Here is a 26,125-nt window from a genome sequence, read left to right as displayed (position 1 = left end):
CCTCTTTATGAAACAAAGATGATTTCATTGCTGTCCATCTTGTGACTTCACATTTCTGAGGGCGCAGGACCCCGAACAAGACTGTGATTGTAAATAGTCTCACACAGGACGGCAGCTGCGGACTTCAAAGAGGAGGCTCACACACGCAGAGCTGTGATTAAAGGAGAAGTCTCGTACAAGTCATTCACTGTTGTGTAACCTGACTGTGGAGGATCTGATGAACATGTCTACCCTACTTCTACTGTAACACATGTAGAGGTAAAATTAAGATCGGGGTATTAAAACTATCCTGCCACTGACAAAAAAAGAATTCAGCACAACAATGCACATGGTGCTGATATGGATGTTAATACTGAGGTAAATGCAGCCAAACATGCACTTAAATGTCTTTGCAAAACACATGTATCTGTGTTATAACAACAAGATATTGTGTTAGTTAATATAATAGCATAATTGATCCCTTTTTGTTCCCAATTATTAGTTTAAACCTATATATGATGCGTAGTTCTTGCTGTGGTAATCCACAGTCACAAAATAGGGACCTAAAATAAGTACAGAAAGGCTGAGTGCTCCACCTCCTGCTCCTGCAACCTTCTGAATTATCTTCACACTTTCAAACCAAGTTTCTCTTTTATTAATAAAAACTTCTCTCTACCCTGTCTGTCTGTCTGTCTGTCTGTCTGTGATGTTTCTGTACAGTGTGACCGCCCTTCCCTTTAAGGTCAGGATTACAGGTCTAAAAGGCCGTGATGAGTCCAATTTGGAACAAAACTGAGGGATGATGCATCTTGTTACTGACTGGTTCAGAGATCAAAATGTTGTACTTGTTCTGTTTTTAGGCTGTGTTTTACATAAGCTATACTTAAAGGGATAGTGCACCCAAAAATGAAAATTCAGCCATTATCTACTCAGCCATATGCCGAGGGCGCACGAGACCAGCGAAAGCACGTGAACGCACATGAAGGCGGTGCCCATGTCTCACGGTCTCGCGCAAGCGCACACACATGAGCGCAGTGCACAGAGAAGCAGTCAGAGCTACAGGCTACAATGAGGCTAAAAACAGAGTTCAAATGAGGTTTTTCCAAACAACTTTTTATGTCGGGGCTTCAGGACACTTGGATCACTACGGACAAGCAGTATGGAGATATTTTGTGGTTTCAATTATGTGTTTTTGGACGTTTGAATCTGGGGCGCCGTCAGCCTCCATTAGGTGGAGTTGTGTTGCTACCTCCTCTCCCCTTGGATCTCCGCAAGTGATGTGAGGACTCTGAAACTTCACCTGAGCCTCCCTCGGCATATGGGTGAGTAGATAATGGCTGAATTTTCATTTTTGGGTGCACTATCCCTTAATAAAACAATAAAACTGTAACATGAACAACCTGCCAAAAAGTTATTTAATAATTATTTTAAATTAACATATTGTCTTCATGAAAACAAAGAGCAGAGTATACATGCATCTGAGTGAAAAAGGTACGACAATGAGTCCTACAACATGAATCCCCTGTTTGGTCATGACAGACAAATGAGAATTTATTCTAGAAATTATTCTATTTATTCATTTTGGATGAGATTTGAAATTGGACGTAAACAAACAAAAAGCTCAACATGGACGCCAGTTAAAGGGAACAATATAATAATTTATCAGACTTCTTTTGGAGGGTTAATCACTGCAGAGTTGAGACAAAGTGTTGAAATCTAAGTTCATTGATTTCACTCTGAATCCAGCACCTTTTATTATTCTTATACCACCTGATAATTTGTATGTCGAGGATTTTGCTTTTAGTAGCAATGATCACATTCTCCTGATCAACGCTCAACAGTGGAGAGACAGGGCTGGTGTTTTATTTCATGGAGCTCAAAGCAAAACTACAATTCCAATCAATCATGAATAATTATGGAGACCAAGACATGATTATTTTTTATCAAAGTCAAGAGTCAAGATCAAGAGTCTCTTTTGTTTTTTGCCATTTTTCAATTTGAATACTTGGATTATTTATTTCTAATAATTAATAAAATCATTTCCTCTGTTTTCGTCAGTTGTTCTGTGTTGAGCTGACGCAGTTTAAAAAGAAGACTAAGTGTACTCACCTCCCCAAAGCCTCCTTTCCCTAAAACTCTGTACTGTCGGAATGTATTTTTCGTCACTGGTTGGCTGTTGGACACAAAGAGAAGCTCATTAATTGCACAGACCACAACATATGCAAAGGTAAAATTACTAAGGTAGTTAGACAGACAGTAAGTTAACAGTTTTAGGACACCTTTCAGAGACAATAATACCTTAAACGTACAGCAGTTTGTCTGGTAGAAATGTGGATATTTCTTGCAGCAATATTAATAACTTGGTTTTTAAATTTACTTAAATAATGATTTTGAAAATGCGCCTGCAGGTGTGGAAAAGATGACTGCTGAAGAGGTTACGAATGTTGAGTGTAAACTATTAACCAATTGACCTATGGCTAAGCCCCGCCCCCAAACACGATGAACCAATCACAGTGCTAATAGCCATTCCCATACACTGGGACATTCTCTGCCTGGACGTCCATTGAAATGCATTACAGAAAGTCAGTTTGTTCGGTTTTATGAGCTTTTTCTGAGATTTGAAGTTTAAAAATGGTCAAACGGTGTGCATGGGGTACATGCAACTCTGACACAAGGTATCCTGAGAGGCTGGGCGACCAGGTGTATTTTTTACACTTTAAACCACATCTCAACCGAGAAAAGTGTCTCGATCCTTTGGATAAAGTTGTGTGGTAACGTTAGACCACAACATCAACTCAACGTGAATAAGATTAACAATGATGTCTACATCTGTTCTAAGGTAAGTCAACATTGTGTTTGAGGCAACATATTGTCACTTTGCTGGAAAGAAATATAAAGTTATCTTTAACATCTCTAGCTAACGTTAGCTAAAGTTAGCCTAACGTTAGCTCCTAGCTGCGTTGTTCATCATGTCAAGTTGTTTGCTGGGAGTTCATTAGCCTATTTTGTTCTAGTTTTGTACTTTGGTGATCGTACATCATTGTTAGCTGTTGTCCAAAGGGCTCTAGTTAAGCTAACGTTAACTTCTGGAGCTTAGCTTCATTAACTTATCTGTAATGGCAGAGATAACAAAGGTTGGCAAACGTTGTGCTGAATGATTCAGTGTAAATACTGTAGCACCAAACTAACGGAGAGACACTCTTGGTAAAGATGGTAAAAAGGCCGTTATCCTTTTCTCATATTCTGAGCCAAAAACCTTAACTTCAGTGGCACTTTAACTTGTTGTCTTTGATGGTGACGGCAACGAGATGCGGTTCACAAGCGTACACTGTGACCTGTAAATTTTGGCTTGTAATTTAAGCTTTTCATCGACCTTCTCAACAATAAAATGATGAATATATCCCTCCAATGCGTAGTTTAGGCCCTTTTGGTTACTTCTCAATGACATCTGTTTGTTACGTCCCCAAAAATCATCAGTTGCCTCCTGTGAAATGCCGTGTACTGTGAGTGGAGGGGGGCGGGGCTTAGCCATAGGTCAATTACAGAGAGTATACTAGGATTTTGTGTCAGATTAGATTTTACTTGCATTACTGAGCACATAGCTGCAACAACAGAGGAGAGAGCGGAACATCCAAGTATGCGGACATCCACTTTAAAAAAAGCAGTGACTGTTTGATTATTCAGGAGTTTTCATGGTGTGTGATTTGTCTGAAACTTTATTTGTCTGAGAATAACAAGGCTGCTTTGTACTTTAAAACATGAACAATAAAGATTCAAGTCTCGTGACTGAGTCGTGTTTATGCCTGTTGGACACACAGTGAAAGTAACTGAATCAGCAGAACAGTGATGTTGGACGGGAAGCCAACATAGTGAAAGTCTTGTTTAAGTGCTGTCACAGCTGTGGATGAGCTTCCCAACGCCTCCTAGTATTACTGTAACCCCACTGTGCTGACTGTCAGATCCTGTGTTGGCCCGTTGTGGCCTCCAGAGGTCCCTAACTCTGGCTGCACTCTTGAACATGCAGCTGCCTTTCATCAGCCATTACCCAGCCCTATTCAATCAGCTCATTAGTCTGTGGGTATATGAGTCCCTTCAGCTGGTCAGTCGATGCTCTAGAGTAGAGACTGTGCTACCGAGCCTCCAGCCTGAGTATGTGTGTTGTCTGCAAGAAGCTTTCAGTTTACTCCTGTCTGCTTACTGCACATGGATCTTCATTCTCTGCGTGCATCACTTAAACCTTAAATAAAGGGTTTCTTTATGTTTTTGATGAAAGGACATTATGTTTGTCAGTTAAATTCAGTACTCTTGGACATTTTAGAAAACACAGCCATGAACAACTCGCAGGTGTGTGTCAAAAGGCTTAACACTCCTTAGACCAGAGACAGCACATCATCTAAGGCAGGGGCGTGTGCAGACTTTTTTGAAAAGGGTGGCCCAGGTGGGGCACTGACTGATGCAAGGGTGGCATGACGTATGTGCATGCTCAAACACGTTGGAATAGCATTACCTATACAGGATTTCTCAGTTTCTCACATTCCCACGTTTAAATTATAATTCAAAAGATAAATGAAACTCCTAAATGCAACACAACAGAGTGACACCATACAAAAGGAAATGGTTTGAACTAAGGTCCCGCCTTTGACTGGGCAGACAGCCAATCATAGTGTAAGACAGTGGTTCCCAGCCTTTTTGCCACAGGGAACCCTTTACTATCACTGAGTAGACTGACAACCCCTGACTAAGTGACATATTGTGTAAATATTATATATCATATTCAAGAATAAGAGGACAGAACAACTAATAAACTGTACAGTTAACCTAAACAGTGAACACAATAACTGTGGGAGGTTTGTGTAAATGAGAGATTTGGGTGAGCTGATTATTTCCTGTGAATATTGTCTATCCTGTGATATTTCTAGAAACTTTTATATGATTCTGTGTCTGTACTATGTATTTTCAAATTGTTAACAGTCACACATATTCAATGGCTTTTTTTTTTTTTTTTTTGGACAAATTCAGTGTTGTCTTCTCCCGGACGCTTGCCCATTGCTCTATTAGCTTTTTGGTTGTTTTACTTGTGTACGTTTCTAAAGCAGGACAAGGCTGTTTAGCAGAGAGTGACGGCTCTGTGACTTGTGTTCAGGTCTTCAGTGTGCCCTTATCCTGTGAGACTGATATCTTAAATAACAATGTAAACTTTTTTTTTCTATTTTCTTCTTCACTTTTATTTTTCTTGGGAAGCACTTAAAGTTACAATGAGAAGATTTATTATTGCTTTTGAGTCATCCAAGAAAAAAAAGAAAAATTGAATAGAATTTGAACAGGAAATTACCCAATTAAAAGAAGCATATAAAACATGCTATCTCAATATGACTACAATAAGATTCTAAAATTAAAAAGTGAATACAATTCATTTCTGGAAAGTAAAATTGGCTGTCTACTTTTAAAATCAAAACAAAAACATTTTGAATTGAGTGATAAACCTCAAAAGTTACTGTCTAGACAACTTAAAGGAGAGATGGCAAAAACTGCTATTGATAAAATACAGTTAAATACTGGTTAAATACTTACAGATCTACAAGAGATTAATAAGCAGTTTAAAGAATTCTATTCTAATCTTTATATGTCAACTTCCACTGTAACAGAGGAAGATCATTTGCAATTCTTTAACCCTTTAATTCAACCTCAGTTAAGCCTGACCAGCCAGCAGTCTTTACAATGTAATAAACTTTAAAGAAAATAATTGCATTTAGTTTTCTACACAGAAATGAAAATACTGAGATTTAAGCAGGATTTAAACATGTGCATCAACTCTATGCAGAGCCTACGCCATAGCCTACACACGTGGCCTACATTGTTGTGAACATTTATACTTGTGCGTTGGTGTGTCTGTGTCACTCTGCAGTTACACCTCCAAAACACTAGTGTTGTGCTGTAAAGTTTAAATGATTCAAAACACACATTAAACACACATTAAACATGGCTTAATAGAGACACTTTCAAACACAAGAACACAAATCAGCTTTTCTATAACTCGCAGCATTCACAGACAAAGCTTCTTCTTTTTTGCTGGACACATTTCCCCCCACAAATACAACATGCTAATGTTATTAGCACAAGCCTATGGCATTTTACATTGTGTAAATTAGCCTAGCGGCTAGCAGGCTTTTCCTCTACTCATATAAAACCAGGAACAACAGCAACATGTAACAAAGGTAATGTTACAAATTTGGCTCCATTACAGCTCACATATTAAACACGTTTTCCAAACAAATGCAACATGCTAACGTTATTAGCACAAACCTATGGCGTTTTACATTGTATAAATTAGCCTAGCGAGGAGCGGAGATTTCCTCTGCTGATATGAAGCCAGGATAAATCCCTAAGTATAAATCCCTGAAGGATAAATCACATGCAAGACTTAAATGCTGTTTTTGTGGAGGCTTTACTGTCTTCACAATTTATTGTGTCTCATCTGTGAAATTAAAGTAAATAAAAGCTTCGTTTTGGAAATGGTGTCAGCTTACAAAAATAGACAGAAGGTCTGCATTGCCGTGGCATGTAGTCACATGGGGAAGCGCATGTCAGGCTAGGGTACGGTGGCGTAGACCCTACGCTGTACCCTAGCCGTCGATACGACACAGAAGTATAAATCCCACATTACGCCTACTGTACATTTTTTTTAAAAGGTTTCTTGAATTCTTACACAGCTTTGGTTGTAATTGTGATAACACAATCAGCTCAGTGCTCTACTCTGCACTCATCTCCTCTGCCTCCTGACAAGTCATTGCAACATCTCTGCTGCAAGAAAACATTTCATCTCCAATTATGGTGGTGGCTTTTGTGTTTTCACTGCAGTTGAAAGATTAGGAATTCTCCTCCGTGGAGAGACTCCAATGACCCTGTGGTTTGTGAAAACTTCTCCAAACCCCACTGGATGAACCGGAAAATTCAAGGTCATCAACCTTACACAGTTCCTGGAAAGCTGACATGCCAGGCGTTTTTTTTAATCTGATAAGCAGCTTGTGGGGCTGGAAGAAACAGTCCTCATCCTGCTGTAAATAACGGGGAGAGAAGCCAACACTGCTCCTGGTGGGCACACAGACGTACCATCTGTCTCTACCCTCTCTCTTTTTGTTTTGTCTCCTTGATTTGGGGTTTCTTTGAATGTCTCCTATCTTTCTCTTTATCTTCCTTTCTTCTCTTGTCATTTGTATTTACATCACCAAAACAAGAATCCCTGTGGATGCATTGGCCTCCCATGTGGGTTGTTTCAGCTGGTCCTTTAAGAATACCAGTTTAAACCACTCAGTCCACTGCGGGATAGATAGCATGTTTACAGCATCACTGAGGGTTTCAAAGAGGAGTCTGGGAACCTTAGAGGTCTCTGACAAACTTTCTCTGTCTGTACACAAACCTGATAAACCTCATAACATCCATTATTGTGGTGACATATTTATTTATCCACAGACAAATTATCACTCAGAGGGATTCATACTCAATTATGTCAAACAGCAGTGTGAGTGAATACCAGGAAATGAGATCCCAGTATTTCCGGGAAATTCTCAACAGATTCTGGTCTCTATTCCCAGGGAAACAACCTGTGGGAACTTTGGATTTTTGTTTATTTGTGTGACAGTGTGCCAGTAATACATTCAGCTACAGCAGATTCAACGTGTGACACTTCTGTCCATAGAATACTCCTGTTGTTTCCCATCCACTTATATGGAAGCTATAAAACGGATAAATTGGAGTGTGTGTTTCCTGTTTCAACGCGATTTCCAGGTCAGAGTTCACCTTTGTTCAAATTTGATGGTGCGGATGTGTTCAGTTGGCCAATAGAAACACAGCTGCTCTGTTAGTTATTATTGTGGCGTGTTTCTTCGGTACATTACTACACAGCCACACTCAAAATTGTATCGTTGTTCTTGTGATCACTCTGATCATTATTTACTTACAGCCCATGTTAGAAACCAGACATCACGTAGGGCTGGGCAATATATTGATATGATATCAATATCATAATATGAGACTAGATATCATCCTAAATTTTGGATATCACAATATCATAAGTGTTGTCTTTTCCTGGTTTTAAAAGCCAGACTGTTCTAGCTGTTGCCTTTACTCACTTTGTCATTACATACACATTTACTGATGATTATAAAAAACCTGATGTGTGAATATTTTGGTACAGCACAAATCGTCAACCTTACAATATCATATTCAATATTTCATATTCGCATACTTGCAATGAATGAATTTTGTGTGGGAATAAGGCCCGAAATGAACACCTAACCAAAAACTGTATCTATGGGTTAAAGGGATAGTTCGACATTTTGGCAAATTCGCCTATTGCCGTAATCCCTGTAGTCATATGAGTAGGTATACCTTAACTTTAATTGTCAGTGCCTGTTGTTCTGCAATTTTTTTTGAAGCCAAATGCACAGCAGGAACTGTTTGAAATCAAGCACTACAGTAAAGTACTACAAGCCCGGCAAGTACTGTATGTCTGGAATGTAGTTCCGGCTGTGCATTTGGCTTCAAAACAACTCTGTCTTGTAATATTACATTATTATTTCATAGCGTGGTGAATGTGTAAGCTACAAGTTGTCCACAAGAGCGTTTTGGAGTCATCTGATGGTGTATTTGATTAGTTTTGAGGGAGAAAGGGAGCCGTACCATTGACCTCCATTTTGTGCGCTGAGCAGCAGGCAGCTCTGCCCCACCGATCTCAGAACAACAGGCACTGATAATTAAAGGTAATGTACCTACCCATATGACTATAGGGATTATGGCAATAGGCGAAAAAACGTAGTGTTGCGCTGCACATTCATGTTGTTAATTTGTTGAAAAACTTACAAACATCACTCCTATGACTGGTCTCCATTCTGCTGGTAACGTTAGACTGAGTCGTGTCTGACTCAAAAATGCTGAATGTTTTCTGCTGCAGTGTGGATTTATCATTTTTGCAATATGGATCTGTGCAGATATCTATAGATAGCCATGACATCACTGCGTCCTGTCCAAAAAAATTAAACTTTTCGTGTAGAATGGTCAGTTTGTGTTTATATTTACTATATATGTTCTTCCACAAACAGAGATTACTCTACAGTATAGTTTGAATGAATACTGACGTCAAACTCAAATACTCAAGTACTAATATCCATCCCTACTGCAGAGACCTTGTTAATATCACCACTGCAACACATGTACGGTAAATGATCAAGCTGAGGCTTCAATTATACTTATCATTTAATTATATTATGTTTCCAAACTGTGTTTACATTGTTTTCATTCATTTACTTTGCATTATAGACTTGTATAAACCATATTTTTGTGATGGAGTTACATCCTGGTAACTTGTAACATTATTTTGCTTGGTCTCATCACTAAAATCTGATTTGCAGTCGCTGTGTTTATGTTAATTCATTCATTTAAATAGAGTGGCGATGGCTGTGAGCAAAAGCTTTGCAGTGAAGCTGGTCTTATGATATGACCTTTAATAGTAACTCTCTGTTCCTTAATGTCATTTATGTTACAAATACTGTCTGTGTAAATTTATTCCACATAAATGTGTGACACACTTTTTCATTTAAAGTTAGTATTAAAGCTTTTATATGCCGTATCCTGCTCCCTCCGCCTGGAACCTTCTGCTTCTGCATTTAAACCTGCAAAGTTTAGACTCTGTGACTTTAAATCTTTACTACAGAAACTATTCTTCAGAAGAATTCTTCAAAGTTAAACAATACGTACAAATGTACACAGCGTCTTTAGTCAGTATGTTTCTCCACTAATGAATGCTCTTTACTGCCATTATGAAACCTGATTAGACACCAGAATTACCTGCTGCACCTCCCGCATCACTTTACCCATAATTACAATAAACAAAACCTTCTCAGGTATTCCCTGTAACATAGTACAATCACTTGCGTCTAACCTTTACAACAACAGCCTGCTCTGAATGTCACTGCACTCAAGTGTGAAACTTTGCAGTTGAGCAATCTCACACTCCTGTCTTGAAATATATAACGGTGATATCACTCTGGAGTTCGAGGATTGCGTTGTTCTCACCCCAGTAACCCCGAGGACATGAGGACACTGGGGAGAGGAAGGAATGAGGCAACTCGCTGAGCATGTTGTTACTGGTACTGCGGTGGAGCTTACGGCTAATGTAGCCTCTAAATGAGACCTGGTGAGCTTTTAAGTGGCATGTGTGTAAAGAAATTATACATAATGCTGATGTACATAATACAGAGAAACGACAGCTGGAGGAACAAAGAAGAAAAAAGCTTGAGAAAGAAACAGAGATGAGACAGGGAGGTTAATTTCACTCAGCTGTAACAAATATTACCTCTCAAGCCATTTCCACTGGAGGAACCTGTTGTAGTACATGCTGTCGAGGTAGTCTGCGAAGGGCGCCACGCTCAGGTAGTCGTGGATCAATCTGGAAAAAACACAACAAAAGAGCATCTGCATCAGTCTGAAAAGGCTGCAGCAACTTCCTGTCAGTCTCTTTGAATGCTTAAGTGAATGATTAGAAATGCTAACTTCATTAGTCGCTTCGTAAAAATGAACAACAATTTATAAGTCATACAAAAGTAATCTAAAAATTCTCTAGATCCAGCTTCTTTGATGTGAGGATTTCCTATTTCCTGTTTCATAACTCTCAGTTTTGGATTGTTAGTTGGAAAAAACAAGTCCTTTGAAGACGTTACGCTGCAATATGCGAAACAACTGGGCCCTTTTCAGTAATGCCTCACATTCTACAGTCTAAAAAATGAATTGATTCAATTGGAAAAGTAAACAATAGATTCATTTGTAAGGAAAATAAGCGTAACTTGCAGCCCTAGTTGCTTTAAAGAGTGAATTAAAACCAAATCTACTATTGAAACAGTCATATTAGTCATTTTTCAAGCAAAAATGCTAAATATCATCAAGAGCCAAATTCTCAATTATGAGGATTTTCTGCTTTTGTTGTGTCTTACGTGCGAGTGAATTGAAAATCTTATGGTTTTGGAAGATGTCATCTTGGACTCTTGATTAATCAATTCTTAAAATGATTAGTTGCAGCCCTAGAACAGTCATATTATTATCTATCAATAGTGCTGCAAAGGGGAGGTCTTTGCCTTATGTGTATTTTTTGATAGAACCATCAACATGTTTATCTATTACATGATGAACCATGGTGTAACAGCACCACAAGCAACTGTGAGGTTAACAGTATCTTGGCTACGGGTCATATCACATCATAAGTGAGGCTTCACTGGCGAAAACAAGAATGGATGCATTTTTTGCTGTTGTATTCATTAGTAAGAGGACAATTTCTTCTCTTCGAAGTTGCGTTCTCATACCTTAAGGCCCGTTTAGCTTCACTTCTTGGCAATTCAGGCTTCATTTAATATTTAGTTCACTGTGTGCTCGCAGAACACCAGTGTTTGTCAGGTGTTTGTGATGCCACAGAGGAAGGAAAAGAACTGTAACCAGCCAAATTTCAAATGAAAGTAAGCATTTGGATTAATTTTGAATTCAATAATCTTCTGACAAGGAGCTTAACTCAGGCAATATGCTGCCTTCAGGAGCTAGGAGCTAATACAGGAAGGCTTTACTCGTGTTTTGAGTCAACTGGCATATAAAACAGTTTAGATCAAGGTCACTGTCTGACTGAAACAATGACAAATAAAAGTGAAAAGTGTGAGGGAATATGATATCAATTGAAATAAAAGAAATGAGATATTGGCATTCTTTTGTAACAATTCAATTCAATTCAATTTTATTTATAAAGCCCAATATCACAAATCACAATTTGCCTCACAGGGCTTTACAGCATAACAATCTGAATGACACTGAGATGAACAGTCATATTTACCGCCTCACGGCTGTATGCCTCCATGAATCAGTCAAGTTGCAGTTACTGTTTGCATCCATGTCAGTGACAACATGGATGCTTCACACACACCTTCCCCCTGGCAGCACTGAAGATAATCAGCACAGTTTCAAGGTGGTCACCCAAGATTAGTGTCACCGATTCAGTTTCTTACCAGATGTAACCTCTTCCTGTTCATGATGTTGAATAATGGCCAGAAATGTGTTTTTGCAGAACATTATGATGTCAAAGTGAGGTTGACCTTTTGGATATAAAATGTCATCACTTCATTATTTCATCCTTTGAGACATTTGTGTGAAATTTTGTTATACTTAATATATGAATTCTTGAGTTATGACCAGAAACATGTTTTATGAGGTCACAGTGGCCTTGACCTTTGACCTTCAACCACCAAATTCTATTCAGTTCATTGTTGAGTCCAAGTGGATGTTTGTGCCAAAAATGAGAACATTCCCTTATGGTGTTCTTGAGATATCGTGTTCACGAGAATGAAACAGACGAGGTCACAGTGACCTTGACCTCTGACCTACAACCACCAAAATCTAATCAGTTCATCTTTGAGTCCAAGTGGACGGCTGTGCCAAATTTGAAAACAACTCCTCCAGGCATGATGAGATATCGCATTCACAAAAAAGGAATGGACAACCTGGAAACAAAATGCCTCCAACTACGGCTATGGCCATCACGGAGGCATAAAAATAAAAACACTTGGTTGCAGTAGGGTTGTCATGAGAACCGATACATCGGTACCAAGTCCATGCCAACAAGCAAAAAATATGTCAGTACCTGTTTTTTTTCGGTACCGTAAGTACCGGATACAATGTGTGTCAATTCCTGTTGGAACTGACGGGGGCAGTATACGCGCGTCAGTCTGTGTTGAGGACGAGCGCTGAAGAAGAACGCCTGTTCTCCAACTGCTTTGCTAGAAACAATGACTTCAACAAGTGCTAGAGCTTAGATCGGGCCCACAGAATCCAGCCTGACCCCACCCGAGCTCGTGCATGTTCTGTCCGAGTAATTATGAGCCCGAGCCCAGTTTAAACCTGACTTTTTTTCAAGGATACGAACGTGGACATTGAAGGCTGACTCTCATCTTTCTTTCCATGGCAAGCCTTCGTCATGTGCCTCTTAAAGCTATAGTTGGTAATCCTGTTCAGAAACACTTCTTGTTATACTGGGCGAAATGGTCCTTCCATCCTGAGAGTAGTCAATACATAATGTGTTCAGAAAAAGGAACAAAAAAAATCCGACCTCTGTGGCAGCTGCAGGCCTATAAAAACTCTGACCAATCCCTGCCTCTCGGTGTGAGTGGAAAGAACCAATCAGATGCCTTCATGTCTCGTCCTTATATATCGCTCTGGTCCTGCCCACGCCCCCCTCTGTCCCTCCCTCCTCCCTGCGTGCACTCATCACGTGTCACCGTTGCCGGAAATATTCAGCACACTCCTCAACAGAAATACTGAGTTAGCAGGAGAATAAGTTTGCTGAACAATGGCAGAGAAAATGCAGCCAAAAGTACCACTTACAGTGTTAATTGTAACAGCTCGTACCGCTAAACAGGCTGAGAAAAGAAAGTTGGAGGCAGAAAAGGTGTGACGAAAAAGGCTTTGGATAAAGTGAGAGGACAAACCATACTTAACATTGGTGCAGCTTTTGAATGGTGGAGACAAGTGAGGGAGCTGAAGGGCCTGAAAAGTGATGCAGAGGTTGCTGTCTTTCTGTTGGACAGGTAATTATTTGTTTGCTTCGGGGGGATTTGTTATTTTCATGAAATATGTAACGTTAGCCAACTTAGCTACTTTTGTAGCTCGTATTAGTCCAATGCTAACATTAGCTTCTCTGTTGGTGTACTGGAGGATGCTCGTTCAAGTTTGTGGGGGCGTGGCTTTGGACGGAGCACGGATGGGAGGGGGACCAACTGTAGCTTTAAGTGTCAAGGTCCCCGTCTTTTTGCTGTCATATACCAGCATCACGCAAACAACAACACTGATATCACAACATCTATTGCACGTCTGTCCGTCCTGGAAGAGGGATCCCTCCTCAGTTGCTCTTCCTGAGGTTTCTACCATTTTTTGGGGGGAGTTTTTCCTTATCCGCTGTGAGGGTCCTAAGGACAGAAGGATGTCGTATGCTGTAAAGCCCTGTGAGGCAAATTGTGATTTGTGATATTGGGCTTTATAAATAAAATTGATTGACTGATTGACAAGTTCAAACCTGGCTAAACACTTAAAAAACAGGCACCTTGGCTTGTTTAAAGAATTCAAGGTGAGTGAGTTTCAATTTCTTTTTTTAATTTTTATTGTGGTATCGAATGAGTATCGAGAATCGTGGAAATTCACTGGTATTGGTATCGACTACTGAAATTCTGGTATGGTGACAAGCCTAGGTTGCAGTATTCACAATTAATCCATCACTGCTTTGAATGATGTTCTAGTAGTTTCATAGTTACTCTAAAGAAACTGATCTCATTCCTCATTAGAATCAGTGTCATTAACCATGTAAAGGTTGGGCACTGACTGGACGATGCAGGGAATAAAAGGTTAATTATTATCGGTTTGAAATTGGAGGAGACCGTGAGGGATTTTGTGGGAGATGTAGAAAATGAGATAAATGCAGAAAATCAGCAAACTTCCTCACCACCTTTTTATCAGTTGTATAAAGATAAACTGAGTGCAGAGTTTGCACTGTGAATACTGTGCACAGCAGCGTAGTACGTTACTCATGTCTTGTGCTTGATGTGGCTTGAAAAACAAACTGGCCTCTGTGCTGCCTCACGCCTACGCAACAAGCACGAACAGAGCCGTTAGAGGATGTTACTCAATCTGTGAGTGTTGTTTATGGAATGAACAATGAACTCTTCCTCATCTAAAAACAAGTATTTTATTAGGATGATTTGCGTCCGTCTTGTGTTTAGTTATCTCTATTTAGTCTTTATTTATTTCAAATAGTCCTCTCGGTCTTCTGAGTCTCGCCTGCATCATGCGTCATTCAAATTTATAGTGTTTATAAGAAGATTTTTCTGCATCACAGCCAAATTTTGAGCGCTCTCAACTGAACTGAACTTCCTCATTTGGGAAATACTGGAAAATAAATCCAGAGTTACAAGTAAAAGTGAGATATTCAGGGTTGAAGGTGCTCTGTCATGAACTTTGTTTTCTGTATTTCTGTAATTTTCTCATTGAGCTTGCTAAAAATGCATGCTGGGATACACCCTCGTTTAAATAAAGCCAGAACATTTCCAGGTATTATAAGTTGTTCTATATTCTGGGTTCACACAGTATTTTTGCCTGTTACGATGATGACTGCGTCAGATCAGGCGATCATAGAGTCATAAATTCTGTGCTTTGGCTGAGAGACACGACAGAGTACACACTGGTCCCCAACCAATCTTAGCTTGACGTCTTTCATAACATGCATGAGGTCATTGGGAAGGAGGTCCCAGGAACAATGTAATCAAACAATGGTGGTGTGTATGACGATGACTGTCTTGTGCTCAGAAAAGCCTGAGAAAAGAAAAGAAAAAAACAACCGTGACCTTTCCTCAGTTTCACAGCTGCAGCATCAACAACATAATTTCTCTTTGGATTCGTCATGTTTACAGTTGTGTGTGGAAGAGCGCTCTGTGCTCCTATGGGTCATGGTTGAATGGGAGCACGTCATGGAAAGCAATTCTTTTAACATGCTAGACCTTCTGTCGGGATGTTGACACACTGCACGGGATAAAATGATGAATTGTGGCACCTGACGTCTGCCAGGACGGGCTATAATCAGGCTGATATCATGTAGTCTAAACCGTACATGAAACATATTGCCTCCTCACTCTCTACGGCAGTCTTCCTCTATGCCAATCAGAATCCGACACACGTGGAGGCTCAAGTCGCATGACTTAGACTCAAATCAGACCAAAGTCCCAGATTTGATGACTTCTAACTCATATCATTAAACAACAACAAAAAAGAGCAGCGAGTCGACTCAGGACTTGAGTTTTCTGACTTGAGAAGCAGAGACAGAGCCGACATTCAGGTCAGTGTTCAGCACTCCACAGCTTCATGTGGAGCCCGCAGCGCTCTCTCTTTAATGTGCTTCGCATGACTGTGGCTGCACCTCAGGATTTCTGTTTTACTATCTAGAGAACAGAAACCTCACAGAGAGACAGAGAGGGATGAGAAGAAGGATGTTTTAAGAGTGATCACTATCACCCGTTGTTTGAAGAGATGTTTGATCCAAAGCGACTTACAATGAAACAGTCAGGCAGACAATGCTTCCCATGCTCAGGCTGTGTGTCTTCTTTCTCACCCTGCCAATCACTCCTTGCTCGTATGCTCACTCTCTATCTCTAGGTGTCATTGTTGGGCCTGTTAATTGAGTCATCAGCTGATCCACAATCAACCAATAGCACAGCAACACACCTTCTCTGTCAGCCTATCATCTTACTGCTCCTCATTTTAAATATGGTTCTTTCTCTGCTGCAGTTCTTGCTACAGTCGTGCGCGCCCATCACCACTTAGTCTTTACGGATTCATCAGCCTCATCTGCCTCAGCAGTCATCAGCCTCATAGTCATCGGCCACCACCACCACCAGTGTCTGGACACCATGGGGGGCTTTATCCTGCTGCCGCTGAGATGTCCAAGTGCCAAAGACTTCTGTGCATTCAACTGAAAAGTGCAAGAATCATGCAAGTACATGAACTTTAATTTATCAGGAAATGGATTACATCTGGTATGTTTCTACAATTTGATCTGTTATGGTTAAATTTAGGAAAACTAATCTCATCTCAATACACATCGTTTCTGGACTTCTGTCCATCAGCATTTCCAGTGTGAAATGGCATTAGGGTCACTTTTACGCCTGTAGTTCAATTCATTTGGTCCATACAAAGAAAAAAACTGTACACTGACTTGTTATTGTGTGTTATACGTTGTGTGGTAACTCATTTATTGGACATTTTGGGCAATGTCATCCAGCATCATCAGTGCTACATGGATCCTCATGGGGAAAATCAAACTTTAGAACCATTTTAAGAAAATCACGTCATTTCACATTTTATCTGCTCCTTTAACTAACTAACTAACTAACTAACTAACTAACTAAATTGCATTTCCTTAGATTACTATATGTGGTTTCTCTAACCATTTTTTTGTTAATCAAATTTTTGCCAAAAACTAAATTAATTTGGTTATTTTAGTCTACAAAATATCATAAATCTGCCAGATTGTGTTAGATGGAATGTAAATTATTTTTCATGGCATTAAAACATTCATATTTCTGAAAATAAGACCAAGGACATGATGGCTCTGACTAAGGAATGCACTAATTTCTTGTCTGGAAGGGGCTAAACAGAATAACAGACCATAATGAGCAAGCCCAAAATGAGATCCCTGTGATCTTACTTGGTACAGTCCTTGAAGAGCTCTTTGCAGGCCTCCTCCTGCAGCCTCTCGGTGCACTGAGCCATCATGGCCTCCTCCACCTCAGGCACATGGTCCTCTGACTGCCGCAAAAAAAAACAAACAAAAAAAAAACATTAAGTCCAGGTAGACACAGTGACTCAAGTCTGACAGTAAACTCACAGGGGAAAGCCGGATGAACTGGGTTTAAGACGGTGCTCAGAGATTATTATCCTCGTCACTCACAGACGTCTGCATGTTCAGACCTGTGTGCGCACAGATGCCGGTGAAAAACTGAAGCACAGACAGATCTGGAACCCACCCAGGACTGAACACATGAAGACATTTACTTACTAATAATGCAAATTACTGTGTGTTAAAGTTATGGATTACCTAGCTGTAGTCAGAGTTCATTTGATTTTTATATATGTATTCATTTTTGTACATCTATGGGCAAAATACCTTTCTGTACAAGTCAAAGTATGCAAATTTATCTGATGTATATATGGAGGCCAGTGGCTATCCAAAACGTTAGACATCAATCTAACTTAGTGATGACTATTCATCAAATCAGACCGTCAGCTTTTGAAATACACACACAGTTGGTAGTGAAACACAGAAAGTTACAGAGGTCCATGAAAGCAGCAGCTACCTTTGGATTGAAGTATGTGTCGATGAGTTCCTGACCGCACTCCTTCCTCTTCTCATCTGGAGTCACTTCGTACTCCGCCTGCAGAGAAACACATCAAGACAAATTGAGTGTGAGAGGCAAGAGGTGACCATCAGTCGCTACACGAGCTCTGTGTATAAACTGTATATAGCACTCACCTCCCTGGACTCTCTATGGTCCAAGAAAGTGTTTTATATCGAATGGCGTTATGGCCGAGACACCAAACTGTCATGAAAGAACTAGTGGTGGCGAAGGCCGACTGTTGCATCGCCACACAAAAAGTTGTACTTGAACACACTGCAAAAACTACAGCCAGTGGCCAACTAGCACGTATGTTCTGTGCCTGCATAAGAGGAAATATCTCTTTATACCCGCAGGAGGCAGCAGTCTGTAGGAGTTTCTCAGTCTGCGTTCTTGCCTGTACTTATGTTCTTGCGTACTTGTGAAACGTCATCAGTCGCAGCACAAGTACTGTTCCAATTCAAAGTCTGCATCCAGCCAAATACAGTCCAAATGCCCGGATGTGAACTTGCTCTGCCCGTTCCATTGGGGATGCATTCGGAGGTGACTTGTGTAGAGTTTTGACAGCCAGGTATCCCAGAATGCATTTCTCACAGACCAGCGGCAACGGCAGCTGTGTTTGGGAGTTTGTACACCCGAGTCGAACTTGCCAAGTCCAAACTCCCACGTAGGCAAGTCCGAACTTGGGGTACTTGGTATTGAGAAACGCCTTGTATTTATCACACAAAAAGGGAAACCTGAAGACTGACAGGACGGATTCAAGATGGTAGTTAGCGAGTTATAGGGCATTAATGACTTTTAATTTTTTCAGGTCGACTTATCTGTCAATAAAGTTGAAGTCGAGTCGACAAGTCATTTGGTGACGTCATCACATTGACACGGCGGAGGAAAGTGAAGTATCTCCACACATGTGATGTGTGTCTGTCACTCTCAGGCCCGAACATACTCGGACAGAACGTACGCGTAATGGACTCTGCGGAAGTCCGTGCGGACTCAAAGCGGAAGCCCTGTGCGCGTAAAGCTCAGATTTTATGACCGCACGGACTCTGCTCCGCACACCAGTGACTGCTCGGCATGTATTTTTCACATTGCTGGGATTTTTCACGGACATTTTTACAGGAAACTACAACGCGGAAGTGCGCTCGACTATGAAAGCCTGAATGACTGCGGACATTCCTCACGGAGTCTGCTCCGCTAATAGTACGCCCGAGTATGTTCACTTAGTCAAGGATAAAGTATCAGCATAAGCCAATCAGAGGCAGCGACTGCATTCCATACACAAGCGCACACAGAGAGAGAGAGAGGGAAAAAACACATGACTTGTCGACTCCTCCCGGGGGGTGTCGACTTGTGCCACTGACGTCAACGCGTCGACAAATCGACTTTTCTGTTAATGCTCTAGCGAGTTAGCACATCAACAACACAACCTGATGCTGAAAGGAACAAATGATATTTGCAAACAATAACACAAACAATCATGAACCATTTCTGCTTCAGAGCTCAATGCCTAAAAAATGATTTTACCTAATAGAACATGTTTATCTTGATCTGACTCCCTCTTGACTTCAGTTGTTTGTTTGCTTCACTCACTTCTGTTTCTCTCTTCATGCGTTGAGTTGAACTGCCAATCAAAGTGATTTCATTCACCGATGGGCTCCGCCAGCTTCAAAGCCGACTCAACACGCTAAGTTGGCTGAAAACTGCCAACAAGGGCCAACAGTGCGGGACACACTGCAAAAACTAGGGCCAGATACTCACCGACAGCTGTCATGGCCCGACAGCCGTCTGTTGGCTTGGTGTGTCAGGGCCTTTGAGGAGAGCATCCTTAACATGAACAGACTTCGATGGAGGCCAAATGAAAGACAGCAAAACGTCTGAAAATTCTTCCATGAGCTCAAGAATGGATACAAGACGTTTGGATAATGCTGCACAGGAATTTTCAAAAGGTTTTCTGACCTTTTATAATCTCTTTTTGCTTCCTTTCTTTTGGCCATTGGTCAAAGTCTGTTTGTACTGATAACTTTACAGGCACCATAGGAAGCCTAGGGATGTGTGATTGCAGTATTTACATTGTTTTGGGTTGAAATATTCTTTGTGTCATGTCGTCCAAATGTGTAAACGACATGCTGAAGTTGAAGTTTAGCAATATGGTTAAAATCAGCATCACAGTATGGATCTGAATTTTTGACCTAATAAATACAAGTATATGCAACGTCATAAAATGTCAAGCATGTCAAAAACAGGTTGTATGTGCACGTGAAAACAACAAAAGCTTCAATTACTTCTTGCTTTGTTAGTTCTGAATTAGCTTGGGATCTCTCATTTGGACTACTTGACATTTTCCACATGATGACACGATCTGATCATATCATCATGATGATGTGCTGAAAGCCAATGAACAATAATACTGAATGATTGCTCAGCTGTGCTTCCAGCTGTCTGTGTGCGTCCACTGAAGACCTCTGAAAGGCCTGGACTTCAGAAAACCCAATTTAAGATTTAATTGACGAGTTTTGGGAGGCCGGTTCCACACCCTGCAGTACATGAACTGATTGTATCTACTCCCCCTCACATCAACCATCCCTCTGAATGACTTGCAGTAAACTGAGCCTGCCTGGAAAACTCCAAAGTGCTTCCTCTCCCCTCTCACAGCGAGAGCCTGTAAACTAATGCTAAGTGACAGCGGAGACAGTTCAAATCTCATTTTCCCCTCTCCATCTCGTGCTCTTGCAGAGTTCTCAGTGAAGAGACGGGAAGCGGTTGTGGGGTAAAAGAGAACATAATTGCTTCATATGTGAGTTGTACCCGCTGGACGACTGAGAGCTGTAAAGCAGTTTGGCTGAGCTGGTCAGTCAGACTGGAGCCTCGCTGCCTTTGCACAGACAGACAGAGAGATGGACAAGGTCTTCATCAACCTCTCCACCTCCACTCATCACAGCTGACATCAAAGGAGTTACTGATCACTGATCAATCGATAGGCATACGTGACATTTCATTTCACACATCAGAGACAGGAAGGCTAACAAACAGAATCATCTCAAGTACAACACTTCCGACAGACTCTTTTCTCTCGGTGATTATGATTCTGTCCGACCTGAACTACTCAGAAACTCATGTTGTATCAGCATTTAAAGCTAAAACACAATTAAAGCTTAGACTTTCAGCTTAGCAGCGAGGATCTAGCGATGGCATTTTCCAGTTGGAATATAAGACATTATATTTTTTATGAGTGACAGATTGGCTCTATTATATTACAGAACTAAACATTTATGTGTTTACAACAGCTGATTCTTTTAAAATGGAGAGAGCACCAGTATGATGCCGGCTCCTACAGAGAGTGAAGCATCATGGGTTGCTACTCAGCTGCTGTGGGTTTGTTGAGTGCATTCATTGCATGTCTTCAAAAGGCAATCAAGTTTGAAACTTTTTTAGCAGTAATTAGCAAATATTAGCACGTTGACACAAGTGCAAGTACCTAAAAATTGTACAGTACTTGAGTAAATGTACTTGATGCAGGGTGTCTATAGATATGACCTTTTTAATACCACCTTATATGAACTTCCACCTCGGTGGAATTGTGACAGAAAATATTTAAGACCCATCGAATCTGAATTTAAGACAATTTACGACTTTTTAACCTCTCTAACTCCGCCAGGACGCTGACATCCTCGCTCCCTCCCTCCTCTGTTAAATGGTATCTCACAGACGCACTACGTCATCAAATCATGTGATTATTTAATATGTATTTTGCACCAGAGCAGCCTAAACACACAAAGTCCAAAATCACGATGAATGGTGCCAAGTCATGTCATGCCGTTTTTTGATGGGAAAAGTTAAACGATTACTTGCAATCTTATGCGGAGCTGTTAGCAGGCACGTAGCTGTTTTATAAAAGGTAAGAGTCTCACTCCTACCACTATTTTTGGCTGAGCTCTACTGTCTAGAAAGTGGGATCATAACTTTCACATTTCATATGGCTTTATTTGGTGATATTTTATGGTGTTTCTGTGTCATAAACAACATCAGCTATCATAATCACACCTGATTTCAATAAGGTACAATGTTTGAAGCTGGCTGAGTGTTGTTTGATCACTGATAGTACTGTTTTGAAGCCGAGTGAGCGCTCTTGTCATTTTGAGCTCTGCCTGGATCTTTTCATGGAACAAACACTGTAGAATGGTCATACTTTGAGCAATCTTCTTCAAATTTGAAACAAGTGTTCATTGATAGTGTGCCTACAGCCCCACAGTGTCATTTACCTGCTCAGATGAAGCCACAGACAGTTATTCATCCTGAAAATCATTTTTTATTTTATTTTAGGCAAAATCTTCAATTTTTTACTGACTTCAGAGGCCCATTACTCTGTCTCTGTATCACCTAGTGTTTCACTTTCACAAGAAACTTCAGGGAGTTTTCTTTCTGGCAAGACCTCATGCATGCATGTAGTCAGAGTTGTTCAGAAGCTACAGACATTTTAATTTGGGTATGTCATTTTAGGCGTTTTTGCTACAGAATGGGGGTGGAGTGCAAGAGCTTTTAAGGCCTTATATTAAGAAAACTTAATTTGAGACATTTTAGACATTTAGGACCTGTAAACACCCTGTGATGTACTACTTTGTTTTTTATACATAATTAATTGTTGGAGGGTGTCTGAGGCTCACGATTTTCATTGCCAATGATTACTTGTCTGTGATTAGTTGGGTTTTCAACCCAATGTAGCATAAATTTTGACCGAATTTTCAGAAAATCTGCAAAAGAAAAAGTGAATAGGCACAGTTTTCCATCCACTGCTGTTACATAAATATTGGGAGTTGGTTCATCGAGATAAGGGGTGGGTGGTGCTGATTCTCCAGTCAGGTGCAAGACAATGTAAGTAAAAGAGCGCTTGTTAATCCTCAAAAGAAGGAAAACAATGGATGTATATTAACAAATTTTTGGACAACTAATATTACGGCTAAGTGCTCTTGGAAGAGTTCTGTTAACAGCCCTGTGTGTAGAAGCTGTTAAAAGCCATCCAGAGACGACAAAGTGAGCTTGCAGTGGCCGATGCAACTGTGGTATGTCATCATTTACCCAAATGTGTTTCCATTGCACTTAGTCACATTTATCTTTTATCGATACACTTCTCCATTTCCCTCAAGCGTAAATATTTTTTTGCTATTTTGAGATTTTAAAATGTTTCCACTCCAGTTTTTTTTTTCCTACACATATTGAAAATGGGCATTAAACAGGCGGAAGGAAACTGACCTACTGTTGTGCATATAATAGAAATAAAGAACTTGAACTTCCCACTGTTTTGTGCCCGTAAGACTGAAGGAGGAAATCATGGTTTATCACTTATAACTGTGCATTCAAAAAAAAAAAAAAAAGTGAAACAGCATCAATGGGACCAAACACACACACACACACAACACACCAGTCTGGTGGGAATAAAACAAGAGTGTGACTGAACATTCCTCAACTGAGCCGAGCGAGCAGCGAGTCGTTCACTGTGACAGATGAGGTCAACAGAAAGTGTTTGTGAGTGTGTGTGTGTGTGTGTGTGTGTCTTGGATACGAGGTAGAAGAGAGGTCGACACGCTGACGCAGTTTTCTCTCCAGAAGTCAAGAGTTCCTGTATTTCATTAAACAGATATTAACATCCACTTCCTCCTCCTCCTCCTCCTGAACTCCAAACTTTAAGAGTTTGATGCAGAATTTATGCACAGTAACCTGAAATGCCTCCATGGCCCTAAATGAGAACTAGCTAATCAGTGAACAGCTGGTTAAAGGGTCAGTTCACTCAAATCACAAAAAACATTTTCTTTTCTCATAGAGATAGTTTTGGTTTTATTTTTGCAGATTTTTAGAGCTTCTGCCTCCGACAAGGTGCAATGGAGATTAACTGAACTTAGTTTGTTAACATTTAAAAACCTTTACTTTAAGAAAAAGTGTCCTTGTTACTTTGAATGATCCACAGAACGTGCTATGGACAGTTTTTATTGGAAGATTTCTTGTGGAAAAACGGTCAACAGAACCACATGGGTCATGTTGGAACACGCTGATAAGGGACGTGTTTTGTCAATTAAGCATGAAGATTTCAGAGAGAGATGTCTCTAACTCTTGGACCATAAAACCAAAAAAATCTAAGTGAGCTAATTGAGAAAATGTTTTTCATCATGAAGTGACTCTTTAATCCCCGTGCACATTTTTATTATTTTTCCTGCAGATGTTTTTATGTCAGTAAACCTTCCTTTGTGTTGGTGTTTTCTTTCTTTATATGTGCTGTTTCTTTTCAATTTAAGAAACTCGTCCCTTGCCGCCTTTCCATCCACTCTCACCCTTGTCTCCATCAAACCTCTTTTTTTTTGGATACCTGCCTCCTTCCTTCTCACCGACGCATGAGCGTGAGGCTGATTTTGAGGTGGGAAGAAAACAACAAAGCGCCCACATCCCTCCCTTCCCATCCCTTCAGTAACAGGAACTGAGGAGCATTTCGAGGAAGAAACACAAAAGTCCTTGAGACCCCCACTGCCCACCCTCACTCCCCCCCACACACACACACACACATACACACTTCATTCCTTTTGTCTTTCCACACTAGTGCTCATGGAAAAGGGAGACAAAACTCCCCAGCACAAACACACTTCCAGCAACAAGACAAACACCCCATCACACTGACACACACACACACACACACACATCTTACCACAGCATCCAGGAACTTGACACAGCGTCTCAGCTCGGGTCGAGTCTCACAGAACTGTCTGAACAGTAACCGTCCGATGGGCTGCCGCTCACAGAGGCTGCTGTAGTCCTTTTCTGCAGAGACAGAGAGGAGACGGAGTTGATTCATGAGCTGCATCAGTACAGTTATGTTTCAATCAAAATGTGTCGAGCAAGTCTCTGCAAAAGAAATATAAATGAGAGCATCTTTCCATCAGCTAGCAGCATTTCAAACAGGGTTTAAAGTGAAGGAATAAAATAAAGGGACATTTATTTTATTCTCTGGAGAAATTCTCTGGAATATTTATGATACCAAATATAATATCAGGGCTAAGAAACAGTGGCGCTACATCACACAGCAAAATGAGCCAGGTAATCATTAACTCTTTGTTTAGTTTATATATTTGCACAGGTAACAATGATGCTTTTAAGTGTTGTGCTAGTGAGATACAAACATGTTAACTGCTGCTAATGGGCAGAGCTGCTAAAAAAATATCCAAGAGAACGCCACAACAAGCTGCGCAAAGTTCAAATAGTTTGTTTTGAGTCTGAGACCATGTACTGTATGATGTTTGTGAAATAAGATCATATAAAACTTTATATATCACAAGAGAAATTGCGGTGCAAATCCAAAATACATGCCAAAATCAGGTTAAAATCAGGTTCGGTCAGGTCAGTAAGAGTTGGCTTTCTGACTTTCTGATTTTTTTCAGGATAAATTGCTTCATTAGTTTGCATCTAAATTGTCAGAAAATAGCGAAAAATATTATCATTAAATCAAAATAATCCTCAGTTAGTTTTTCTGTTTATCAGTTTAATGATTGATTAATTATTGCTTTCAGCTCTAGGTGAGAATCTTCTCTAATTTTCTTAATCTTCCTTGCACTGTATTGTCCAATTCAACACTTTTTAATAGTCCGATTCACAGGTTGAATACCACTAAAGAAAGGCCTGAAGTAGCCAAATCCAACCAGGGATTTAAACCACCATACTTTTATTAATAAATCTATAATCCACAGAGTTGCATAAACACAATGATGTGACAGGAATTTGACTGACTGAGAGAAGTGTAACAGAAAATAACAGTGAATGACGCCAACACATTTAATAGTCAAATATCAGCACAAAGAGCTGCTGGTCTTATCACCCACTCACCGATAACATTTGCATAGTCTCATTCACAGGAACATTTTTAATAAAGGAGCAACGGAGAACTTCTATTGACATCTGTGTCGGAGTCATGAGAATAAATTGTGGGACAGACGGAAAAACGTAAGAATTAAAGTCCAAATGCTAGTGATACTTAAAAATGAAACATTGACATCATACTTAAACACGTGATGATGTAGTGTAGTGTTTTTATTTACATTATCACTTCTTCTCCATCCCCAAACACCACCTGGTTGCCTTCTCACTATCCATTAAGTCTCTCTCCTCCTTACTGAGTGGAATTCATTTGCCAAAAAAGAGACATAACA

General features: G+C 40.3%; 1 protein-coding gene across 1 annotated transcript in view; it reads right to left on the bottom strand.

Moving 5' to 3' along the window:
• grk6 (G protein-coupled receptor kinase 6) overlaps window positions 1–26,125 on the bottom strand; it is an 80,200-nt gene that overhangs the window by 15,184 nt on the left and 38,891 nt on the right. The window contains exons 3-7 of the mRNA XM_033610079.2: window positions 24,631–24,743; window positions 17,904–17,981; window positions 17,255–17,355; window positions 10,331–10,423; window positions 2,089–2,152 (exon numbers count right to left, since the gene is read on the bottom strand). Coding sequence (XP_033465970.1) covers window positions 2,089–2,152; window positions 10,331–10,423; window positions 17,255–17,355; window positions 17,904–17,981; window positions 24,631–24,743 — 449 coding nt within the window. The remainder of the gene's footprint in view (window positions 1–2,088; window positions 2,153–10,330; window positions 10,424–17,254; window positions 17,356–17,903; window positions 17,982–24,630; window positions 24,744–26,125) is intronic.

The sequence above is a fragment of the Epinephelus lanceolatus genome, chromosome 11, assembly GCF_041903045.1.
Source record: "Epinephelus lanceolatus isolate andai-2023 chromosome 11, ASM4190304v1, whole genome shotgun sequence".
Taxonomy (NCBI): Eukaryota; Metazoa; Chordata; class Actinopteri; order Perciformes; family Serranidae; genus Epinephelus; species Epinephelus lanceolatus.
Note: the sequence above shows the minus strand (reverse complement) of the source record. Positions and strands in the feature narration are given on the sequence as shown.